At 35.7% G+C, this 20245-nt stretch overlaps 1 protein-coding gene across 1 annotated transcript; it reads left to right on the forward strand.

Moving 5' to 3' along the window:
* The first annotated feature begins 8135 nt into the window (after positions 1–8135).
* GALNT3 (polypeptide N-acetylgalactosaminyltransferase 3) lies at positions 8136–19355 on the forward strand. The gene is made up of 10 exons (XM_065637552.1): positions 8136–8687; positions 10032–10204; positions 11418–11567; positions 11874–12108; positions 12866–12983; positions 13369–13569; positions 14668–14799; positions 15706–15807; positions 18380–18532; positions 19184–19355. Exons 1-10 carry the CDS (start codon positions 8176–8178, stop codon positions 19304–19306), a joined length of 1899 nt encoding a protein of 632 aa, XP_065493624.1. The 5' UTR covers positions 8136–8175; the 3' UTR covers positions 19307–19355.
* The last annotated feature ends 890 nt before the right edge of the window (positions 19356–20245 follow it).

Genomic DNA, 20245 nt, shown 5'->3' on the forward strand with positions numbered 1-20245 from the left:
TGAATTTTATGCATGCATCTTAGTAGTGCTTTACATATTAGTTTTCTGTAACAATACAACATCTTTTGTTCAAAAAAATAGGAATTATATTGATCTATTCAGTCTTCACTAAAGGTAGTGTTATTCTGTTGAGCCAAGCGACAGAGTTAAAGACTGAGACAGAGCAGCCAATTTATGGCTTTTGGTTTCTTTTTTTAACTAGGTTTGCTCAGTGGCCTGGTCAGTTTGGCATCTGCTACTATCATTTCAAGGCTTCTGCATAACATAGCAAAGTAAATTTAAGTTGGTTACAGAGAGCCCAAATTACTATTTTTGTTGCACTGTGGGAGGGAGCAGAAGACCAGTTTTCCACCTTGTAACTGCTGTTACCATTTAACTTTGCCCCTTTTTTCCTGGGTGGGACAATTCCAGCATCAGCCTGGGTAATCTTGATTTAGATCAAAATAGGAACAAGATATAATTACCCTCTCTGTGACATTTCCCCGAAGTCTGCATTTCCAGGTGACAAACTGTGTTGCTTTGCGACATTCCTTTTTGCTTTGCATAAATTTGTTGCCTGGTCTGTCTGTTCTGGGAGTTGATATCTATTCCTTTCTTTGGAATCAATGTAGGGAATCATGTTCATAATATGAATTGCTGATCAGGTGCCTGCCAGCACTGATGAGTTTTGTCTAATCTGCTAATTTCTGTCCATATCTTCTAGAAGATTTGAAAGTTCCTCAGGTTTCTAGACCATGAAGTGCTAGATCGTGTCCACTTGTGTAAGGCACGATTTTTTTTCACTTGCTGTCTTACTTTTGTCTGATTTTTCTAAGATTTGCTTGTATCATGTGCTATATGAAGGAGTTCTGCTTACAAACAGAGAAGTCAAGTTGCAAAACTACTGACAGTGACTTAGTAATTAAAATCTATAGTCAAATGACTATTTGTTATTAGGTAAGGTTATTCAGCCATGAAATGTACCTGGAAAAGAGCCAGTCAAGTGAGGAGAGGAGGAAAGCAAAGATACCTTTGGGAGATTCTGACAAAGATTAGTTTAGCAGTCACTGACCCAATAAACCTCTGTAAATCTCGAAGAATCAATGATGAGACTCACTTTGCTTTACACACATAATTTAAACAACTTAAAAGTTTAAGGCCAATTAGGCTGTAAAACTGATTTCAAGCCCTGTGATTTTAATACTTAGATGTTTTTGTTATCTCACAAACATTACTACCATCAGGAAGATTCCCTTGGTTATGATCAAGACATTATTTTCTGGTGCTTAAGTGAAAATCAGACACTAATCCTCCTAAATTAAAACAGCACTTTACAGCTGCTATGGTACTCACTTGTCATCATAGCGTTTTTAGGGACAGTCTAAGATGATATTAACAGAGGCCCAAACCAATCTGGCCAACAAAAAAGGGTAGCTGCAGAGTTGAGTGAAATTTAAATTTAAGTGCATGTTTATAGTCCCAGGACTGTAAAAGTAAACCTTAAATAATTTTTACAATATATGGTTAATGTATACTTTTAATATAGTATCTATTGTCACAGGGGACTATCTGCCTATCATGGACAGTGCTTTGCTGTAGAAAAATAGTTGTACTGCTTATTTTGAAAGACTTTTTTGAAGCACTTCCCTTAGAATATGTGAGGGGGGGGAGGTGGTGTATTTATTTTCTCGAAGAAACTGCTGAAGAAGATAGTTTGCAAAGTTGTATTCTGGTTAGGTGTTCTGGGCTTCTGCTGCTCTGAATTTCTTCAGCCTGTTGTGTTATCATCCAGTTACAGCTTCTGATTTTTCTGTGATAATCACTGGGGCAGATTATGTCCAGCGTTTGCTAGAATAACCTATGCTCTTAATGTTTTTAAAACTAAGACTCAGGAACTGAATATGTTCAGTATTCCTCTTACAACTTCTTTTCAGGAGTAGAACCACATTTCCACTGGCTGAGCTTCAAAGAATGTACCCAGAGGAACCCCAGAGTGTCTGGGGTTTGTGAATCTCTACTTCTTTTAGGTATGTGTGCCCTGGCTAGGAATGTATTCAGTGGGAATTCTTAAGGGAACAGATAGGCAAGTGTCTTTTGTTACGACTGTAGAGACAGAAACTGGCCAGCTGATTCTGTGTCTCCTTTTCACATGAAGCCTTGATCTTTAACTTCTGTACATTTCATTTTATAATTTGTTCCTTTATTGAAGCCAAGTGCTAGTATTCTTGTATACAGTAGCATAGTTTGGTAAACTGGAGCAACTGGTTTCATTTTCCCCAAGTTCTGAACTGCTTTTGAATGTTCTTGGTTGCCTGGAGTGCCTTTGTATTCCGTATTCAGCTAAACCTGTATGAAAAGTTCACTCCAAATTGGACGTTTCTTAGTCTGTCACAAGAGGTGGCAATGCAAGTAGATGTTCTTCTGGGATGTACTTCTAGGAAATGCAAATGGTTTTGTTCCATGCTTTTTAATTTTTTTTTTTCCTGGTAGGTAAACCTCAATTTCCATGGTGGTAGAAGACTAGAATATCACTTAACAGAATGATTGTTTCAGTAGCTAATGATTTGTTAGTGTCTATTATACATTGGTCTTCATGCAAAGAAAATGAAAAGCCTTGTCTAGAATTTTAGATTCAGAAATAGCAGTGGTGGAAGTAGCACTTCTTAGAGGTAAAGTATCCTAACGTATGTAATCACATATCTTTGGCAGACTTTTGCTCATTTGGTAAAAACAGTTGATCATGAGTTTCAGGTCGTCTTTTTTCTAAATAATTTGTTCAGTGTTCTCTTCACACACCCGCTTTCTGATTAAGAGAACATTAAGGTCTTCATGAAGGGATTGTATACTTAGATAATAAGACAAAATAGACAAACTTTTTAATGAGACTGTGATTCTGGAATTACTGAAGAAAAAAGATTAAGGGTGAAACAAAGTTGCATAGTTAAATAGTTGTGATTAGTGCTTCTTAAGGTTAATTTTTTCCTATTTTTCTTTTTTAAACTTTTTTCTTAAGTATTTTTGATTTAATATTCAGTAGTTGTATTTATTTTTATGTTCTATAAGCAACATTCTCAGGAAACGTTGGAAGCCTATTTATCATTCAAATAAAAGTTGATTTTAAAACAGTTTTGTTTAAAAAATGAGATCAAGTATATTGTTGATACTAACTCCGAGAAATTTCTCCTACTGGCGTGGTCTGAAAGAATTTCTGCTGATTTGGGTTATCTTGACTTTTTTTTTATGATTGTCTACAGCGTTTTTCAGAACAAGGTAACAAAAAGTCAGAGTTGTCTATATGTTGGCTACTGTAGTGAGGGTTTCTTGTAAGCCAGAGTATTTGCAGTCTGACATCAGAGTTAGTGGGTGGCATAATGTAACACAGACTGTGTATTGAATTCACACACTACTCATCTGATGTGGTTTGAAGTAGTGCGGCAGCTGTTTTTTGTCACTTTTTAGAAGACTTTTGTAGTACATATTAGTTTTCTGGTTATTTTCTTCTTAAAAAAAAAAAACCCTCCCCAAATTCCAACTTCTGGTACTTAGGGCTAATTACTTCCAAGTGCTGTAAGAATCCAGACTACTATTAGTGAGAATAACACTAATGAATAGAAAATTAAACACTTTGCTAGACAGCCACCTCAGGGAGTTTAACCATACCACATATTTCTTCAGCGTGTCCTGGAGGATGGAACAGTAGCTTAGTCTGTGCTTACTGACGTTGCTATGCCATAAAAATCTGTGAGGCATTTGTGGGAAATAAAGATTATTTTCTTGACCACAGAATTATCCTGGTAAAAACCCTAAGGAAGAGATACAGCTTTCATGACAAAAGTTCTTTGGACAATGTAGCCTGTGTTCTGGAAACTGCTATTTTGTGTGACCAAGAGCTCTTCCCTTATTGTAAGCAATATTTCAATAAGATATTTTGTCAATAAAACTACACTCAGCATTTGTCTATATCAAAGAGTTTGCTGTACATTTGTGGCAAACGAGCCTGTGTTTGTCCACTTCGTTTCTGCTGCAAATAACATCCCAAGGCTGTCGCTTGATTATTTCTTTAATAAAGAAAGAGCACTCAAACACTTATTTCTGTGCGCAGCATGCTGCCATGTGTGCTGCTGGAGTGTGCCTGTCCACATGGGGTTAAGTTGTGTTGCTCTGCTTGCACAACCCACTTGACTCAGGTGAGTTGTCTTTTCATTTCGAGGGACAGACACATTTCACCTGTGTGCTATGGCAGACTGGTCTGCTTAGACCTGAGCAGCCAAGACACTTGTATCCAATGCAAGGAAATATGTTGTCAAAGAGCAGTCAAAGTCTATGCAGATAAAAATGAATATAGTTACATAGGAACCCAAATACTAAATAAATTACTCTTGTTTGCTCATTAGATCTGCTTATTACCGTCTTTAATGAATTATTTGTCAGAAGACAGATGTATGTAAAATACAGGTAGTACAATAAATATTCTGTATGGATTATAGATTTTCATTATTTTAATTTGTAGATATCTTGACTATTGTGTTGTGTTGATCATGAATATTCTAAGGATTTGTATATGCTCAATTTGTGCAGGAAATAATACCAAATAAAATTAATGGTAATTTAGTTTAAGTTTTTGGTAAAATGTACGTATGGACTTTTGACCTTTTGTGAAGAATAGGTCAGTGTGTCAGCATAAAAGCCAGCAGCAGCAAAAGTCTAAAGTATGTGCTGAAACTCTATGGAAGAAATGTTTGCTTTCTAGTCTATTTCTGCTTTTCGTTGCTGGAGACAGTGGAGCTGAACTTCATGTAAACATAAAACTAGAAAAGAGCTTCATGGCACAGTGATCTTAGCATAAATAAACTTTGCTGCATTAATTGAAATGCTGAAAAGTGGAAATCTGACAACTGCAACTTGTAGCTCTCTGAAGTGGTTGCCAAATTAGTTAAAAGATTTCTGTGGTCCTAAGGCAGATAGCTGATACATAGCCATACCATGTAATTTTTCTACCCTTTCTGAGTAGTCTCATGCCAGCTTATTAAAACAAAAAGATACAGTCATAAATATTTGACTCAAATACTGAGTAAGTTCTCAAATTTAAGCATAGTTTCAGTGCAAAACAGTCAATGTTGCTACGTAGAATTAACTTTAACCTGTCTTTTCATGACGTATCTTATACCATTATGTTCATTAATGCTTAACCTTTCTCTTGTCACAGACAAATGTAAGTCTCCTTACTGAGAGGAAGAGGCCTAGAGGCCTCTTATATATAAAATAAATTTGAGGGCAGCAGTGTTTGGACACAGATCAGCCAGCCCCCCTCTCCAGGTGTTTTCTGATTGACTATGCCTAATGACTGCCTGTGAGATAAAGAAGTTGCCAGATCTCTCAAATATAAAAAAAAATATACTTTTTTGTTTGGGGTTGGTTTGTTTTTATTTGAGGGAGGTTTATTTATATTGCTTGTTGATTCCTAAGCTTTAAGATTTACTAATATCGTATGTGCTTGTGCACGGTGCACTAAGAAAGAGTAATGCAATTTTTTATGGTGTTATGAAAACATTCCTGGTTACAGGTTGCAGAAGCTGTAGGCTTGGGCAGAGCCCTTGCATATTCAGCAATGGCAGTTTTACAAGTTACCGTCTCCTTGCTGGGTGCTGATCTCTATATGCTTAGTGTTTTACGTTGCATACTGCATTTACATGGCAAGGCTGGGAGGCAGGGATGACTGCAGGGGTGACCTCTGTGAGAAGAGACCAGGGGCTGCCCCCGTGCTGGACACAGCTGGTTCCAGCCAGCTGTCAAATGGACCCACTGGTGGCCAAAGCTGAGCCACCTGGTGTAGCAGGTGGTGCCTCTGTGATGATGTATTTAAGAAAGGGTAAAAAATGCTGCACAGCAGCTGTGACAGAAGAGAAAAATATGAGAGAAACAACCCTGCAGAAACCAAGGTCAGTGTAGAAGGAGGGGAGGAGGTATTGCAGGCACCAGAACAGAGATTTCCCCGCAGCCCATGGAGAAGACCTTGGAAGGTATTTCTCTGCAGCCTGTGCAGGATCCCATGCCAGGGCATGTGGATATGCCCTGAAGGAAGCTGCAGCCCATGGAGAGCCCATGCAGGAGCAAGATCCTGGCGGACCACTTTGGAGAAAGAAGAGTTGGGAATGAAGGAGTCAAGTTGAACCTGGGAAGTTAGTTTATAGTTTTGTCTTTGTTTCTCACCGTCCTACTCTATTTTCCCCGCAACAGTAATTGGAAAGTGATCTCACTGTCCTGGCTGGGTGGTGCGTCTGGCAGCTAGCCAACATCAACCCACCAGACATTGCGAGGAAACAAGGCATTTTTTAATTGGGCAGATTGTTAAATTGGTTGCAATCCTTTAACCAGGAAAGAAAGTTTTTGTTCTTAGTCTTGCAGTGTATAAGTATCAGTATCGCAGTACAAATTTTTCAGCGCTAAAGAAAAATGGGAAAATAATGTGCGAGATGGAAGTGGCATGGAGGTTTCTTTAATGTGTTTTCTTGGAAATTTTTTGAGCCTTGTGAAGCACATTTTTGGTACCTTTTAGTATTTATATGGCAATGCTGTAATGAGCTTCCCATCTGCACTCATAGCAATAGTTTTATGATAAAACTACTGTGGTTTGAATGTACGGGTTTATTATAAAAAGCTGACATAAGCTTTGAAATAAATAATTATGTTAACTAGTACAGATGCTTAATTTATCCTGCAAATTCTTGAAGGAAACTAGGTGAAGTTTTTTCTGTTTTCTATAAGCTGTATCTCTTCGTGGGTATATCTTATTCCAATTAATAAATACAGAATCTATTTGTATTTCAAAGGATGAAACAGAGAAGTAGTTTTTTGCAATTCTGTGGTCAGTAGTTAGCAAGTGGAAATTAACTGTGGTTTTTATCTAGATGCTGCTTATTTCTTTTCTCAGTTCACGTGCATGCAACTTGCACAAAAATAAAGCTGTGCTTTAAGTTCAGGCTGGTTGCTATTTTTCCCCTTCTTGTAAAGTGCAAATTTTGCAGACAGAATTTAATTCAAATCACTTGGATTCTGGTAGTCCTCGAATGTTTTTCATAGTTGCCCATCTTTGAAAACCACTGAATAATTGCTTATCTGTGAAAAAAATAGTGGCAGAGTTCCAGAAAGAGCAGAGTTCTTTGACATGTTCTCTTGATGAGCTACAGCAGCACATGCCAGAAAATGCAGTACAAATGAGTGAAAAAGGCTGATGACTTGATCCTCAGGCTAAATTACATGTATTAAATCTGCATTGAATATGTATACTAGATAACTAAATTAATGCAAAAATTTCCCACTTGAAAGTCTGATTACTTAAGTCTAATCTTGAAATGGATTTTTTTTTTAGATATTCGAAATTTCAATATTATTGAAATGAGTTGATTGAGAAGTCCTTGCTAACTTTTTAGTTCATTTTTTAATGTGGATCTTTCTTACATGCAACTTGAACATACTGTATTGATTCCATCTCTTTTCCTTCTGTCTCATTATTGAACTAAAATTCCCTGCCTCTAGAAGACTTAAAACAACACCTTTCTCATTTTAAAACAACTTTATGATCAAGACTTGGAAGAAAATTAATGTGAAGGAGTGACATTGTGTAAAAATGTTGTTTTATTCTTAGTGATATGCATGCTTTCTGGTTCTTCTATTTGAAGTATATTTGAAAAACAACAACAAAACCCAAATAAACATACCAAAAAAATCCAAGCCAAAACCAACCAACCAAAACCACACACACAAAAACCCCACAAACAAATAAACAAAACTCAAACAAAACAGGGAAAGTGTATCTTGGGTATCTTATAGTTAGATTTCACCTATCTTTAAGGCAGAGGTGTCAAACTCATTTTCACTGGGGACCACATCGGCCTGGCGTTTGCCTTCAAAGGGCTGAATGTAATTTTAGGACTGTATAGATGTAGGAGTAGTTACGTTTATACAGTCCTAAAATTACACTTTAAGTGATGAACACATCATGTTTGACAGTTGGGAGTTGTGAATTAATTCCTGCCTATTAATTTATTGTGGTTTTACATTATTGAATATACTAGATGTTGAAATTTATACTTTTTGTTTTAATTTACAGGTCTTATAATTTCAAGAAATGCTGTGACCTATTTGGAGAACATAATTCACAGAAACTTTTGTCTTGTGACAGATTTTAAAACTAGAATGGCTTTGAAAAAAACACCTAAACTATTCAAGAAATTATTTTTTCACTGGAAACTTTGGAAGTTTAGCATTATTGTGTTTGTCTTTCTGGTATTTTTATTTTTATTGCAAAGAGAAGTGGGCGTTCAAGATTTTAAAGATGAAGCACGAATTGAGCCTGTTGTTGGAAAGAAAACTCATGTATTAGGTCTCATGTTAAATGCTATGAGCAATATCAAAGGTGCAAATCCAAAAATGCAGATAAAAGCACCTGTTAGGCAAACTAAGATTCCTGGAGAAGGGCACTGTTTGCCAGGACACTATACTGCAGTGGAACTAAAACCCTTTCTAGATCGACCTCTTCAAGATCCTAATTCTCCTGGGGCTTCTGGTAAAGCATTTAAAACCGTCAACCTAAATTCAGAAGAACAGAAAGAAAAACAGCGTGGAGAAGAAAAGCACTGCTTTAATGCATTTGCAAGTGACAGGATTTCTTTACACCGAGATCTTGGACCAGACACTCGACCTCCTGAGTATGTCGAAATGTGTATGTCCTGAGAGTTGAAAAACTTGCCAGAAATGCAGACTGCAAAGTGATTTGAGTTGAGCATTAGGTGATAGTTTAGGAGAGTCTGCTAGCTATAAATAATGAGTGACTGTGCATAATGATCCACTGTGCCAAAGTCAAGAATGTTTAGAAAGTTTCACTTCTTTCATGGTTTTGAATTCAAAGTAACCATATTTAAATAAGGTTTTATGCTTTTGCCTTAAAGCTACAATTTCTGAGTAACTTTCTGGAAGCCTGCTAAGTTTTACTTAGAAGAAAACTAAAAATGTAGTTTAAATTCTTTTTGAATTTGAAGACCATTTCCAACCCCCCCTTTTTTTTTAAGTATTCAGCATTAATAAAACCACCAGCATAGTTTAATAAATTAGGAATTGTAAACTATTGAAGAAGGCAGTGGAACATCTCATGAGCCTTGTAATACTGATAAATTTTATTAATGAAGACTGTAGGACTTGCGTAGAATGAGTTTTGGTTACGAGCAGTCTGTCACAGTCAGAATTTGTGTTCTCAGCTGTCTGTGTCAGAAGCGACTAACCTTACTGGGCTGCTGCTGGTAGTATGAATATCACCCTACACGTGGTGCAGCTCACAGTAACATTTACTAGAGCATAACTGCTGGGTTTTTGCCTATTTTGTGAGGCAGTGGCTGCGGTAATTACCCTAGGGGGTGTTCCAGTGACAGGCAATAAACAGAAAGCAAGCAGCTTATGAATACAGAAGTGTTGTCTCGTAATCTTGACTTGCAATTGGATTTAAAGTTCTGTTCAGACTATATTAGCCTTGAAAAACTGGGGGCTTAAAATTGTTTCTCTTGAATAGGATATTTTGCTTTAAGGATTATATGGTATTTCTACAAGATTTTGAAGTTCTGAATTAGATCTGTTCTATTTTTCATTGAAAACTCTGCATTCTTCTAATAAATATTCTTCATTGTATTTTTGTATTTCAACAGTAATAGTGACTTAGAGTCTGATTTTGCAGCTCAGTATCTGTTGCTCTGAATAGAATAGCATGTTTTTTGAGGAGACTTAGGTGCTATATGAAACGTACTCAAAACGTTTGTGCTGTAGAAGCAGAACTAAGTCAGTTGTTCAAGTGGAATTATTTTTTGTCGTATTTTTAAAAAAATATTTTGTACAGCTTCTTCAGTTGGAGTACCTGCGTCTGCGCTCCAAAACTGGGATAGAAAGTGGAGAAGCTGAAATATTTAATGTCCATACTTACAGAGTATGAGAAGAGGGTTTCTTTTAAGAGTTTCAGTCAAAAGTTTTTGTCCATTTTCTAACAGTTGGCACTTTCTAATCTGTAGATGTATTGAACAAAAGTTTAAGCGTTGCCCGCCATTGCCAACCACAAGTATTATAATAGTTTTTCATAATGAAGCATGGTCCACTCTGCTTAGAACTGTTCACAGCGTGATGTATACCTCTCCTGCCATACTACTAAAGGAGATTATTTTGGTGGATGATGCCAGTGTAGAGGGTAAGAAGTCTTTCTATTTTCTCCTAGTTTGATTTTTTTTTTTTTTAATTTGAGGCATGTTGGGATTGCAGATAAATTGCTTAAAAGAGGATATCACTTTACGACCTTTAACATGTATAATGTATGCTAAGTGGTTTAGTTGATTTCTTTTCCTAGAAATTAGTTCTCCCCCATCTTTTTTTATAAGGTAGTCAAATATGGAATTCTTGTCCTCTAAAGAATTTTTAAACCCTATTTCTGATTATTCTAATTCTAATGCTGCTTAAACTGCGTAACTGGTTGCATGACAAGTAGCTCTGTAATTTGTGCTTCAAAACAATTACAGTTCATAGAACAAAGTATCCAAGGATAAATTGGCTAAGGCTTGTACCAATTTGTATTTTATCATAGCAATTGTCTTTATGCAAATTAATTTCATTAATATGAAGGGAAATGTGTTTCCTAGAAAGTGAAATTATTAATGGAAAAAAAATCTTCGATACTCAAGCTGGCTGCCAAAAATAATCAAATGTATACTGAGTGTGATCACAAATGCAAGTTCAAAAAACTTTATATGCTTAACTTTAGATAGAGATGTCTATACATACATGCTTATATTAATGTATTTACACTTTTTGCAAGTCTGTATTTAGTACACTGGCACACTTCGTTATAAAGTATGCTTGGTGGTACAGTTTAATACTAAGGATGGGCAGAGGAAGGAAGGTGATGTGGGATGTTTAATGAGGGATGTGGGGTTGTTGCTCAAATTTTGCACATTTAAAGAGTTTTATATAACTTCTGCTGCTGTTGTAAATACTATAGCCCTTGAAAACTGTGTGTAAAATGGGCCGTCATTAAGGAAAAAATGTGCATGTTCTGCAGATAACTTGAATAAGTAAGTACATGATCTATTTGCTCTGAAAATGGATGTTGAATTGATATTCAAACTGTTAATAGTGCGGAAGAGATGCACTGGCACAGCCTTTCTCTTTTAGAATATTTTTAGTATTCTATCCCCTGTTCTCTGCCTCTACCTCTTCCTACACCCCCACACCCAAAAAAACTCAGCCCCTAAAAATAATATTCAACAGTCAGGATTTGTTTATGGCTTTAATGTTGAGGTCGTTCCTGGGATTAGTGTGAATTGTTTATCCTGTTAGTTTATAATGTAAAATTTTAAGCACTGGCATTGATATACACTGAATATCCTGAAATTGATTTCTCTTTCTAGAATACTTGCATGATAAACTACATGAATATGTAAAACAATTTCAAATAGTTAAAGTAGTCCGTCAAAAGGAAAGAAAAGGTCTAATCACTGCACGGTTGTTGGGAGCTTCAGTAGCAACAGGAGATACCCTGACCTTTCTGGATGCTCATTGTAAGTGTAACCTGTGACTATGCCAGATCTGGTTTATAACACTATTGTCTTTGATTTAACAATGCAGATTTTTTTATGAATCATGGACATTAGCAATGGATCATCTTTCTTATTGCCTATTTTGTATATATTTCCTATTGCTATTTATATATATTCCTATTTCCAGTTTTACATTATTGAAAGTATAATTAGCAATGCTATTTAAAAGCAGTGCATATTGGCTTGCCGTGGGCATGTTAAAATAGTTGCTGTGTGCTACTTTATAAACAAGTAGAAGTTCAGTGCTTGTTCCCATTTCCTCCATAGGTGAATGCTTTTATGGCTGGTTAGAGCCATTATTGGCAAGAATAGCTGAGAACCCGGTTGCGGTTGTAAGCCCTGATATTGCTTCTATAGATCTCAATACTTTTGAATTCAGTAAACCATCTCCTTATGGGCATGGCCACAACAGAGGAAATTTTGATTGGAGTTTGTCATTTGGATGGGAGTCTCTGCCTAAACATGAGAATAAAAGAAGAAAAGATGAAACCTATCCAATTAGGTAAACATAATTTGAATAATATTTTAAATCATTCCGTTTTTTTTTTATGAGCAGCAGTTTGTAAATGAACTAGTTCTTCAGATGAGTTTGATCAGAAGTCTTAAATAGTTTTTGTAATATTTTCTTTAAGAGCCACATTTTAAATTTTAAAATTTCACAAAAATAAAACCTCCTTAAGACAGTAATTGTTCTGCATTACATTTTTTCTACATACGCTAGGAACATAATAAGGAATTTCTATATAATGTTTTTCATCGGGAGGGAGTGGGGAGAAGAGGATTATAAACAATTATTTTCAGAGACAGTACGACAGATTCTGGCTCCCCATTCATCATCCTTGAAAGGATGACAACAGAAGTTCAGAACCACCAAAATACTAGACCGTTACAGTAGAGCGTTTGATGATAATTGTATGTGCTTTGGTCTTGGATGGGTTACTGGCTTGGAGGAGTAATAACTTTGCTTGATATCCTCCATACAGGAAAAATATATTATTTTTCCTGGTGCTGTCTTTTTATACCAGCAGTCATTAGTCTAAACTGGTTGTTAATAAATGACAATAAAACTGTCAAATGAGACTCAATGTAGGCAGATTTAATTGAAGTATTATCTATGCCAAGAAAATGTATCAATGTAGTGTAACACTGACAAATACCTGGAAACTTCCTAGAACAGTTATACCATGTTTTTACATCTATATTTTTTAAAACCTACCTATTTGAATCCTGTCTTCCTCAGTAAATTTCTCTTTTTGCAGAACACCTACTTTTGCTGGAGGTCTCTTTTCAATATCAAAAGACTACTTTGAACACATTGGAAGCTACGATGAAGAAATGGAAATATGGGGAGGTGAAAATATAGAAATGTCTTTCAGAGTAAGTTTAGCTACTTAATTATCAGTTGTCTCTATACTGACAGTGGACAGGATTTTTGAGGATAAATTAGTATTAGATTTTCGGTTCTCTGTTGAATCAGCCAACTAGAACATGGAAAATGAATTACTAAACTCCTATGAAGTAAACTATAAATATGATCACTGAACTGATTTTTTTTTTCTTTTTTTAAGTGTATTTAGATTCAATAACTGAAATGTATATTTCCAGGGTTTACCTGATTGAGAAGTTTGTTTATGGTATGCCTGATATATGCGCTCTTGCTAGTGGTTTGGGTGTTTTTCTGGTGAACAATAACATTGCTGAATTTTTTTCCACTCCCTTAATTCTAATTGCAGTGCACTTACACAAAAAATGTTATTATTAGGTGTGGCAATGTGGTGGACAGTTGGAGATCATGCCTTGCTCTGTTGTTGGCCATGTCTTTCGCAGCAAGAGTCCTCATACTTTCCCAAAAGGTACTCAAGTGATCACACGTAATCAAGTCCGCCTTGCAGAAGTCTGGATGGATGAATATAAAGAAATATTTTACCGAAGAAACACAGAGGCAGCAAAAATTGTGAAACAAGTAGGTGGTGGTGGTGGTTTTAGAAATCACACTTGCTGCATTGAAAGTTTTGGTGAGCAAAAGTTATTTATTGACAAAGTATGTAAGGGTTCTAGATATTTTAATGAAAAGACAGAGTTCAATTTCTTAATGCTGTAGCCTCAACAAGCATGAAAAACTCAAGTGTCTGGTGGTGATGGTGTTTTGTGTGGTGGGGTTTTTTCGATTGGTAGGTTTTTTTCATACATTCTCTTAAATCCTGGCATGTTTGCATTGAACAGCTACTGCAACTGCCAGAAGAGCATGAGCAAAGTTACTGAGCACAGAAAATGCAAACTAACTTGGAGTGAGAAACATAATGTCTCATTAGTCTCGAGTTGCTTAGTGTTATTACTTCAAAAGCAGGTTTTGTTGTTCTTTAGCTGCAGAAAAAAAGCTTGCTCGACAATAGATATCTGTCCTGTCTCGATCTATTTGAAAGCTTAAGTTAAATTCAGGGGGTTTGGGTGTTGGTTTATTAATTTCTGCAAGTTTTCTGGAACTTTCGTCTTTTACCAGATGGAATCTAGGATTTTCTTCAAGAAGCTATTTTTCCTCCCTTTGTATGATAAATTTTTGTGAATATTGCATTGCTAGTAGCATTAGATTTCCTAAGCATGCTAGCAGGTAGGCAACAGAATTTTGTCTGGTAGATTCTGCATTGTACTGACTATTATGCTAATTATTTAATTAATTATTTAATTTATTTCAGCTCACTCTTTTGAGTGAGATAAATTAGCTTTATAGCCGCCATCAGTATGGTCTTGTTTGTACTTTCCCACTTCATGGCACTGTGTTAAAACCCTCTTGGGACTAAGGATACTACTGTTTTTTCTATGTTGCAATTTTTTTTGCACATGCTTTGAAATGCTGAAGGCAAGGCAGTGATGTTATGATCTTGAAAAATAAACAGCAGTAACCATAGTAGTACAGTACTAAAAAAAAAAAAAAAAAAAGAAGCTTAAAACTTGTTTAATGCTGCAATACAGAACATGATAGATTTTTATATGTACAAAATTGTTATTAGTAATGTTAGTATGTTTCTTTTCCGTCCTTCCTTATCTTCCCTTCCTCTAACAGAAAACATTTGGAGACATCTCAAAAAGACTTGATTTAAGGCAGCGTCTGCAGTGTAAAAATTTTACCTGGTATCTCAGTAATGTTTATCCAGAAGCATATGTGCCAGACCTGAATCCTTTGTTTTCTGGATATGTAAGTTTAATTATTTTCTGTAGTCTTCTGTAATCCAGGAAGTTGGCTAATCTTTTTTGCTACCTTAGCGATAGCTCTAGGGTTTTCTGTTGCTACTCTGGACAAAGAACCTCTTCTGCATACCTTGCTATTTGAATATTTTATAACTTTGTCAATGGTCATATGAAATTTAAGCAAAGCTTCTTAATAGCTAACAGTAGCCTAGCTTAATGGGATCTCGAAACCTGTTAAGATAAACAACATTCTGCCCATCACTAACAGTTAAAGTGACACCAAAGTACTAAGCCAGTGGTGAGAGATTTCCTGAACTATCAAGGTGAATTTAGCTTTATATAGTAAGCAGTCTGAGGAAAACTAGGCAGCTGTTTACTTCTCAGAATTGGGTTTATGATGAGGAAAATGTGTGTTTATAGTTATACATACATTTTTTAAAAGACCATTGCATTTCCTGTGCTAAATAACTCCTTAGACATTGCATTGCTAAAACCAACAAAATATTAAACAACTAATAATTCTTTGCTTGAAGTGCATGTGAATATTTAGCCATGTTTAGCATTTCCCCTTCCTCCAATTTAGAATATTCTATGTGTATCTTTGTATGTATCTGTTCAAATTGTAATTTGAATAACAGTAACCTTGTATACCAGTAGCCTAATAATTCACAGAGTGTGGCTGGAGACAACCATAACGTAGCTACTAGGCTTTTGGTTAGAAAATATTAACTCTGAGAGACCAGGGTTTTTACATTTGAGCATAGCAGAAAGTAAAAATTAACAGCTGTAATTGTTGTTAAGCCAAAGGTTAGTTTTGTATGCTAGTGAGACTGTAATTTTTTCTAATCCCCGCTGAGATTTTTTTTTTTTTTTTTTTTTTTTTTTTTTTTCCCTGATAACACCCTGTCTTTAGTTAAAAAACACAGGTAACCGCATGTGTCTGGATGTTGGTGAAAATAACCATGGTGGCAAACCATTGATTATGTATTCTTGTCATGGACTTGGAGGAAATCAGGTAAAATATTTGATACCTGGTTTTTATCGTCTGTTCAGCTGTGACTTTACCATGTTAAAGCTTTTCATTTATTTTAGATAAATGTACTAATTTTTAATATGCAATTTTTCTCTCTTTTTTTAAGAGTTAAATTGTATCTGTGTTGTTCAAGGAAAATTTCATACTGCTCTTCACGGTGTGTCCCACTTCTAACATTTTATGTTCAGCATGCAGATTCAGATTTTTAACACAATTGCACTACTTCACTTGATCTCTCCTTTCTGTGCAAAACCTTTTAATCCTATCCACACTGCTTTCTTGTAACTGTTGTCTTCTTAATTCTTCCTTTCCTTATGCTTCCTTCTGTTGCTTCTTTCTCTGCTGCCAGGACTCGCACGTGTCAAGGAAGATGTTGGCAGGAATCCAGCCAATGGGACACCAAGTGGCCAGGCCTGAGCCACCTTCCCTGTCATGCTTGCAGCCTCATAGTGTGAGGTCAAAGTGGTCTGTCCTGTACTGGCTAATGCAAGTGAATAATATGATTGAATTTATCCAAGAAGAGTTCTCTTTGAATAGCTCTTGGAGGCAGCAGTGGTGCTCTGTTTCTTCTTCAGTATGACTTGCAATAGATATCAGATACTAAATCCTTTGGGCACTACTGCAACAGTAGTAAAAGCGCCACCTCCTTTCCTGCCCAGAAATGCATGCTTTTCTGTTGCCTTAAAGAGTTATTTGGGGAATAAAGTTTATTAACTGTTGATCCTTAATAACTAAAGGTCAACAGATATTTAAAAGTTTTTGTTAGAATAGAGTTGTATTTTTTTTTTAAATAAAATCTTCATTCTTAAAAGCCATACATTGATGGCACTGTGAAAGCTCAGGCAAGATCCTAGTTAGCTGATGTTTTCCTAATCGATTTTTATGGGAGATGGAATGCTGCCTAGATTAACAACTACCCTGTTACATTAGCTTCTTACAGTACTGAACTTTTTTTTAATTCTGTTGTGGATTAATATTATATTAGCCTATTGGCATTGTCACAGTCATTAATGCAAGGACACTGTACCAAGACATTGTATTAAGAGATCTGCTGTATGCTTCTATTGTCATCTCTCTCTAAGTTATCATGGACTGTACTATAACTCTGCGCTTTCAAGTGTTGCAGTTTTTGGTTATCCTCCTGCCATAAAATAACAGTCTGAATCCCTTTCAATACCAGCCTTCAGAAGATTTTAACACAGGTCGAGCTGGTAATGCTGAAGAGATCTGTATATTTGCTTATTTAACCCTTCTCATTACAATACTCTGTTTTCAGCTGTATTATGTTCTTTTCCAGACTCTAACAGTGTAGATTGAAATTTTTCATGCTGTCATCTTTGTCCATAGGGGGCTAGAAGAGAGAACCTAGTTTACAGACTTATGCGTCAATTATTTATCATTCTTCCTTTTTAGAATATGCTGGGGCTGGAACACGTCCATCTCGATATCCAAAATTCATGAAGTTTTAAACCTAGCTTTCGAGTTCTATTTTCAGGGCTTGCAGAGATTTTGGAGTTCAAAAGATAAATCAGAACAGGTTAAGTAAGAGTAACAGATTTAGAGTAAAATATTATGTCTGAGAACTAGGTGACAAAGCAGGTCACTTCCATCAGTACCTATTTCAGGGAGTAATATTGGGCACAGAGACTTCAGAGTGAGATGCCTGTTTGTTTCTCAGTGCTGTTCCCATTGAAGCTGAGAAAGTGAGGAGGCAGACACTAACCAATTGGACAGATACTTGAAAGCCACAGGGAGCTAAGTGAGCCTGGGCTTAAAAGTCAAAGGAAAGATATGGTGAAGAAGGCTGATGTATGGATCCAAGAAACTGTGGTAATAGGATATAATGCTGTTTAATGAGAGAGAAAAAGAAGAGACCAGGATGGTAGGGTAGCAGGCAAGGTATAAAAGGACAGCTGTGTCTGTAACTTGTTAGAATTGAATCTCTGTTAAGACCTGAATCATAACATAGGATTCCTGACCCTTAAGAGTACTGTACTGTCAGGAAATAATGGTAAAATTCACTCATAAAATACATGCTTATATTACTTTTCTAATGGCTACCTCACAAGAGAACATAACAGCATCCTATTGTTAGCATTTACTGTTTATATCAAGCAGCAAAAGCTGATGTACAGTGGTCAGTGTTGTTCCATGTGACAAAAACAAAATTTGGCAACATTTTTTTAAATTTAAATTTAAGAAATGCCAAAATTTCAGTTTTCCATGCAACTACCTCTACTCTTCAGTTTGTCTCCTTGAGTTACTTATAATTCCTGGAGCAGCAAGCAATGATATCTTGCATCATAATGCGGCGAGTGTCAGTTGCAATTTATACAATTAAGTATGTCTAAATTGCATTAGTATTAAAAAAATGTTTTTAGTTTTGTAAACACATTTACAGTGTGTATGCTAAAAATCAGAGAATTGATTCTGTAGTCTCAAATTGTTGAATAACAGAAGAAATCTATTTGTGTTTTGAAATTTCAAAGAGTTAATTTAGTTTTATGCTCTTGTTTTTATTTATTTACTGAATTTTTAAAAATTATTTGAATAGTACTTTGAATATTCTGCACACCATGAAATTCGACATAATATTCAGAAGGAGCTTTGTCTGCATGCTTCTAAAGGACCTGTGCAGCTTCGCGAATGTCACTACAAAGGCCAGAAAACTTTTGCTGTTGGAGAAGAGCAATGGCTGCATCAAAAGGTATCTAGACTGCACAGTGAATAGGCATTTTATCAGTGATCTTTTACATGAGTTATTTTTTGATTTCCAATAAAAGAGAAAATCTTAAAGAAACAAAATTCTGAAGTCAAAAAGGAGTAAGTTTATTTGTGGGAAGAAAATGTGTATAATTCCATCTTTTCAGTTACCAGGCCAAAACTTGATAATTTCACCATTTTAAATGTAAAGTAGAAATGTCACTTACAAAACCAGTTGATATCCTCTAGTGCAGGGGTGTCAAACTGTAATTTTAGGACTGTATAAATGCAGGAGCAGTTACATTTATATAGTCCTAAAATTAGATTCAGCGCTTTGAAGGCAACCGCCAGGCTGATGTGGCCTCCGGTGAAAATGAGTTTGACACCCCTGCTTTAGTGTGCGTGTCTGGGCAACCACATGGAAGTCAATCCAAATGTTTTGTATCTTTATGAAATTAAAAAAAAAATATTTGTAACAAAACAAGTTGGCACTTGCATGTTACTCACATTCGTTTGCTAGCCCCTGCACCAGCTGTATGGCCTTACTCTTCTTGACAATGATGAACTTGGGGAAAAAACAAAGAGTGGGGGGAAATAGCATGCTCATTGTTTGTTCACTTTTTTTTTCCCCCCCCTCCTTTTTTATCCACTTTAGGATCAAACTCTGTACAATGCAGCACTACATATGTGCCTTACAGGAAATGGAGAACATCCAAGTTTGGCATCCTGTAATCCATCAGACCCCTTCCAGAAGTGGATCTTTGGCCGGAACAATTAAGATTTTATATTTATATGCCAGGAGCATTTTATTAAAAGAAAAGATCCATTCCAGACTGTGATCAAATATGTATACTGCATTTTTAAGTGATGCATACTTTAAATGCAAAATGTTTAAACAGTTTCTTTTTCCTCTTATTTAAGTTGTATATAAAATGTGTCATCAGAGATTCCATAGGAGTCTGTTATACCAAAGATTATTGAGGTCCCAATTAAGAAAAATGTTTACAATATTTCTATGATAAGACTTCGTATGTTGGCCACTGATACATGGATCCTCTAGTCCTCTTTCACCTTCAGGACATTGTTTTTCCATGTATTGCAAGTACTTTAGAGAAGACTAATTTTCTCTGTAGAGTTGTGAGAAATTACTGCATACTGTCTAAAAACCAAGACACTTTATATTTTTATGCTCAATTGGTTGACTTCATTTACTTTTTTTAAAATCAATTACTTTACTCAGTGAACCTTTCTCAGTATTTTTTAAGTTCCCTCACTTGAAAAATTAAATATTTGATCTTCAGGTTCAAGCCAAATAGGCTGCCACACTGTGCTCAGCTTGTAGCAAGTCAATTCTTTTTCTGTAGAAGAAAAAAATAGTTCTCACTGAAATATGTATGTGTGATTATTTTAATGGTAAATGTGCTTATTCTGATTTTGATCTTCTTCTATTTAGCCAAAACTTTCTGTAGGTTTTTTTATATTTCATGAACTTTAAAATTCATTACAGTTATATTTTAATAGGTTTCTGAGCTGCCTAACGTTAACATGCTTTTTCAGCCTTTTGTTCATTGTTGCTTTTAAATTAGATGTTATCTACTAAACCCACGGTTTTTTCTACCTTTTAGTGATTGATATGATTTTTACCTAACAGGTTTCTAATGTTATCTGTACATAATTCCTTGCGTAAACACTTGCATGTTAATTTTCTTTTTCTTGT

Source organism: Caloenas nicobarica, chromosome 6 (genome assembly GCF_036013445.1).
Source record: "Caloenas nicobarica isolate bCalNic1 chromosome 6, bCalNic1.hap1, whole genome shotgun sequence".
In the NCBI taxonomy this organism is placed as follows: Eukaryota; Metazoa; Chordata; class Aves; order Columbiformes; family Columbidae; genus Caloenas; species Caloenas nicobarica.

Excerpts from the sequence above, each read along its gene's own strand:
- GALNT3 (XM_065637552.1), top strand. The coding sequence starts at position 8,176 with ATGGCTTTGAAAAAAACACCTAAACTATTCAAGAAATTATTTTTTCAC. Across the intron at positions 12,109-12,865 it reads GATGAAACCTATCCAATTAG|AACACCTACTTTTGCTGGAG; the intron begins GTAAACATAATT and ends CTCTTTTTGCAG. Across the intron at positions 15,808-18,379 it reads ATGGACTTGGAGGAAATCAG|TACTTTGAATATTCTGCACA; the intron begins GTAAAATATTTG and ends TTATTTGAATAG.